The sequence below is a fragment of the Mandrillus leucophaeus genome, unplaced genomic scaffold, assembly GCF_000951045.1.
Source record: "Mandrillus leucophaeus isolate KB7577 unplaced genomic scaffold, Mleu.le_1.0 Scaffold767, whole genome shotgun sequence".
NCBI classification, from domain to species: domain Eukaryota; kingdom Metazoa; phylum Chordata; class Mammalia; order Primates; family Cercopithecidae; genus Mandrillus; species Mandrillus leucophaeus.
Genome location: NW_012108330.1, coordinates 553,142 through 557,694, shown reverse-complemented (window position 1 = coordinate 557,694; position 4,553 = coordinate 553,142). Strand labels below are relative to the sequence as shown.

General features: G+C 52.0%; 2 protein-coding genes across 2 annotated transcripts in view; both read left to right on the top strand.

The window, feature by feature from the left end:
• The window catches only part of SSPO (SCO-spondin), a 67,336-nt gene extending 64,694 nt beyond the window's left edge, over positions 1-2,642 (top strand). The window contains 1 exon segment of the mRNA XM_011966626.1: positions 2,468-2,642. Within this exon segment, the coding sequence (XP_011822016.1) occupies positions 2,468-2,490 (23 nt within the window). The 3' untranslated portion in view covers positions 2,491-2,642.
• Positions 2,643-2,715: 73 nt separating this feature from the next.
• Positions 2,716-4,553, top strand: part of ZNF862 (zinc finger protein 862) — a 34,063-nt gene continuing 32,225 nt past the window's right edge. The window contains exon 1 of the mRNA XM_011966625.1: positions 2,716-2,780. Coding sequence (XP_011822015.1) covers positions 2,716-2,780 — 65 coding nt within the window. The remainder of the gene's footprint in view (positions 2,781-4,553) is intronic.

The following is a 4,553-nucleotide window of genomic DNA, read 5'->3' as shown; positions in this document are numbered from 1 at the left end:
GCATTGGCCAGTGGCTGCCGAGGGCTGCGCTGAGCCTGGGACCTGGGCACAGCCAGAGGCCATGAGGCACAAGGTGCTTCTCATGGAGATAACAGTGGAGTCAGGGAGGCGGATGGTCGGAGCTTTCCCCAAGGCAGTGGTGTGTACCTGCGGGTTGGCCCAGAGGTTTTACTAGGTGCCTGACCCCCTCCCACAAAGGTCTTCTGTGGCCCCACACCATTCCCAGAGTGTGCCCGCTGTGCCCCTCAAGGCAATGAGCCAGCAGTCCAGCAAAGAAAGGCATGGAGGAGCTAAGCTAACCTCTGAAATTAGAACTCATCACACGGTGCATGAGAGCATGAGGGCTCTGCCGGAACGCCCTTTCTACAGAGAGGATCACCGCACACGTTTCCCACGAGCTGTCCGAGCCAGGCTGGCTCTGAGTCTTGGGCAGGGCTCCACTCTGCGTTTGCCCTCTGTGGACCCAGAAGCCCTGATCCTTCTTAGGATCATCCAAGGGGCTCTGTGCCCCCTCTGAGTCCCCTCAGCCTGAGCCTGATGAGCTGTGACCTGAGCTGCCTCCTGCCAGGGTCCTCTCTCCAGCTCCACTCCCACTACCGCCTGCCCCTGGGCCCACCTCGCAGTGCTCTGCGGCCGTCCCTCCCACCTCAGTCCACCTGGTTTACCTCATCCTGGAAGACAAGGATGCTTTTCTACCTGGTCCCCAAAGACACAGCCCCTTAACCCTCAGCCACTCTACGGCTCCCCCAGGTGCATCCTGGACCTCCTGGAAATACCTTCCCAAATCACTTTTGGAATTTTTTTCACACTTTTAGAATTTTTAAAACATAGAGTGAGAAAAGAGAGAGAGTAATTAAGAGATGCTTTTTTTTTTGTTTTTTTTCCTGAGGGAAGAAGTTGATAGTGGGATAGAAATTGGAGGGATAATTTTTTGCTGAATAACCTCTGGCAGTTTTTGAACCTGGCATTGTACGAATGTACTACCCATTTCAAAGCAAAATTATAAATAGAATTATACATGAAATTAAATGATATGTTCGTAGGACTCTGATAGAGGTGCTTTAACCACAGTGCACAGGGATCTGCTTTGGAGAACTCACTTTGCATTTGGGACCAGAACTATGCAGTTAGAACTGACTTATTTGTAGTTTCATATATAAGTCTCTGTCCCACTAGACTCAGCCCCTTGCGGTAGGAGTATGTCTTTCCCTCTGCGGCCAGGAGGCACTGATGGGCACGTTAAAAGGATTCGTTTAACCTGTAGGTTGTTGGACATTCAGACAGTTGGGGTGAAGGAGGTGGGCTTCTTGCAAAAGGGGCTTGGCAGTGGCCCAGCCACCCTGCTCAGTGAAGAGGGTGTGCTCTGGCCCTCCCGCCATCCCACCCCGCCTAAAATGGGAAAGGCCAAGAGGGGAGGAAACTCCATTTGGCCCTAGTTCACCCACTCCCTCTCGCCCAGGAGCCATACCTGCAGAGCCAGTGTGACTGCTGCAGCTACCGTCTAGACCCGGAGAGCCCCGTGCGGATCCTGAACCTGCGCTGTCTGGGTGGCCACACAGAGCCCGTGGTGCTGCCAGTCATCCACAGCTGCCAGTGCAGCTCCTGCCAGGGTGGGTCTGGGCAGGGCTCCGGGCAGGGAAGGGATGGGGAAGGAGCCTAGGCAAGGACCCAGTGTTGTGAACTAGACCCAGGAACACACACATAGCTCCTCGTTCCATCATTCTTCGTTGAGTTCTTCTAGTCCATGTTTTTCCTTCTTCCCAGTGTTCTTGTTCATTTCATCTCCTATCATGTGTAAGTGTGGGTGTCTGGAGTAACTGTACCTTGTTCAAACCCCGGCTCATCTGTTTCCTTGCTCAGCCTCCCTGATCTCATCTTTTTTTTCCTTTGAGAAGGGGGTCTCACTCTGTCACCCAGGCTGGAGTGCAGTTGCGTGGTCTCGGCTCACTGCAGCCTGGAACTCCTGGGCTCAAGTGATCCTTTCGCCTCAGCCTCCTGAGTAGCTGGGACCACAGGTCACAGGTGTGAGCCACCATGCCTGGCTAAGTTTTCTTTGTAGAGACAGGGTTTCACCACGTTGCCCAGGCTGATCTTGAATTCCTGGGCTCAAGTGATCCACCTGCCTTGGCCTCCAAAAGTGCTGGGGTTACAGGCAGGAGCCACTGCGGCCAGCCCCCTGACCTCATCTTTTAAGCAGGGCTAACATTGCTATGCAGGCTTGTTGGGTGGACCTGGTGAAGGCATGCATGTGAAGTGGCTGGCAGGTGCCTAGTTCTGTTAAGTACCTGCCATATGATAACCTGAGGTCCCACTGTGTGGCAGGTGAGGGGGAAACAGGTGGGAGGCACCAGTGCCGCCTGGGTGGAGCACAGTAGAAGGCCTGGTGTTGGCTCTGGGCTTTCTCCTGGCACCAGCCTGACAAGTCTGCTTCTCTTACTAACCCATCTCCCCCTCATGTGTCCCCTAGGAGGTGACTTCTCAAAGCACTAACAGGCTCCGCTGGTTGAGTCTACAGCCGTCCCTCTTGTGATCATAGGACTCGGCAGCACTGACTGTGTCCTCCCACACTCTCCCACCTGCTCCCAACTGGGGGTCCATGACTTGGCATTAGCATGTTCCAAATAAAGTGACACTGGCAACAAGTCACTGTGCAGCATCTCTATCCTGGGGCTCAGAGGGAAGAGGGAGGGTGGGCCTGAGTCCTGGCCTGGACCCATGGAGGGTCTCCTGGAGACCTCTGCACATCTGCTATGGACTCAAGATGGCATTCCCCATGACTGGTGAACCTGGACAAATCATTCCCATATCTGAGCCTCAGTTCCATCTGTTGCAGGACAGGGTTGAATGGAGCCTGAAGACCTCCCGTATTAGACGTCACCAGTGTCCCAGGTCATATTCCTCCACCCAATGTGATTTCAGCTGTGGAGGACAGTCTGCTACATGTGGGCTGATGTCTGCTCCTCCCTCTCCTTTTTACAACCTCCTTTTTTACAACACCACTCTGCCCACCTCCCGGTTGCTTTCCTTGTTTTATTCACCCCAAAGTCCTATCCTACCCTGTGAAGCCAGAGATAGCAGCTAGCTAGAAGCCATACTATTGAGCTAAGTATTGGGGACAAAAATCGAAAGAGGCCCACTGTGCTGCAAGAGACTAGCTCATCCTGTTGCATGTCCCCATGGTCTCCATTCCTCTTCAGGAGACCAAGCCTCCCCATTTGTCCCTCGACACCACCACCTCTCATGACATCTCTCTTGTAAATCCCACAGTCTCACCTGATCCCCCCAACACACACTGCCTCTCCCTCCCAGATACCCACTGGGGTCTCTGAGACTCCGCATCTGTCTTCCGTAGACTCTGCTCCATCATCCCCATCTCCAAAGGCTTCTTCCACCATCATGTCATGACTGACACTAGCTTGCCCATCCCTTGAAGCCTTTACCTGGAAGCTGAGACTTCATCCCCCCTCCAGGCCAGGAAAAGAGATACTTGTCTTCTGTGATGTTCATGTTTATTGTTTCTGTTGGGCCAGTTCTCCCTGTTCCTCCGGCAAAGGGCCCTCTTCCTGGGTTGTCTGAGCCACTCTGTAGTGACACCACCCTCCCTGACTCCCAACTGCCACCCTGGTCACTCCCTATCATCCATAGAAGAATTTAACTCATGGCCCAGCATTCCTTTCCACCAATTTTCAGTGTCCATGTGGATACTCTACTCAAAATTCTGGTCTCACATTCTTTGCCTGCTCACCTACAATGACCTTCTTCCCTCTGTCTTGGGAATCCACTCCCACGACTAGACCATTTTCAAAACCTCGCAGATATTTACTTACTAATCATGACTTCCCATCCCTCCAGCTGACTTGCTCTAGTACTCCACTGCTATAATTTATGACTGCTTTTGTGATTTCAATTTCATTGACCCCACCACTTTCTCACTTTTTCATTAGCCTCCTATCTTCCCTCATGACACAGCTTAGATTAATGGTCTATATAGTGATTCTCAACATCAACTGCACATTAGAAGCACATGACATGAGGAGCTCTTTAAAAATATCAATGCCAGCTGGGCATGGTGGCTCACGCCTGTAATCCTAGCACTTTGGGAGGCAGGTGGATCACTTGAGCCCAGAAGTTTGAGGCCAGCCTGGGCAACATAGTGAGATCCCAGCCCTACAAAAAGTAAAAAAAACAACTAGCCAGGTGTGGTGGCACACTCCTGTAGTCCTAGCTACTCGGAAGGGTGAGGTGGGAGGATCCCTTAAGCCCGGGAGGTCAAGACTGCAGTGAGCCAAGATCACGCAGCTGCACTCCAGTCTGGGTGACAGAGTGAGACCCTGTCTCTTAAAAAAAAAAAAAAAAATTAAACAAATTAAAAAAATAAGTGCCCATACTCCATCAAAGGCCTATTAAATCTGGATGTTTGAAAGGTCCATGGGCGACTCCAATGTGCAGCTGGAATTGGGAATCACTTTCCTACCATTATGATTACTCCACTGCAAGTACTGTTCACTCCCTTGCTTTTCTGTGCCTCCTTCATACCCACCTGGCATGGCCGG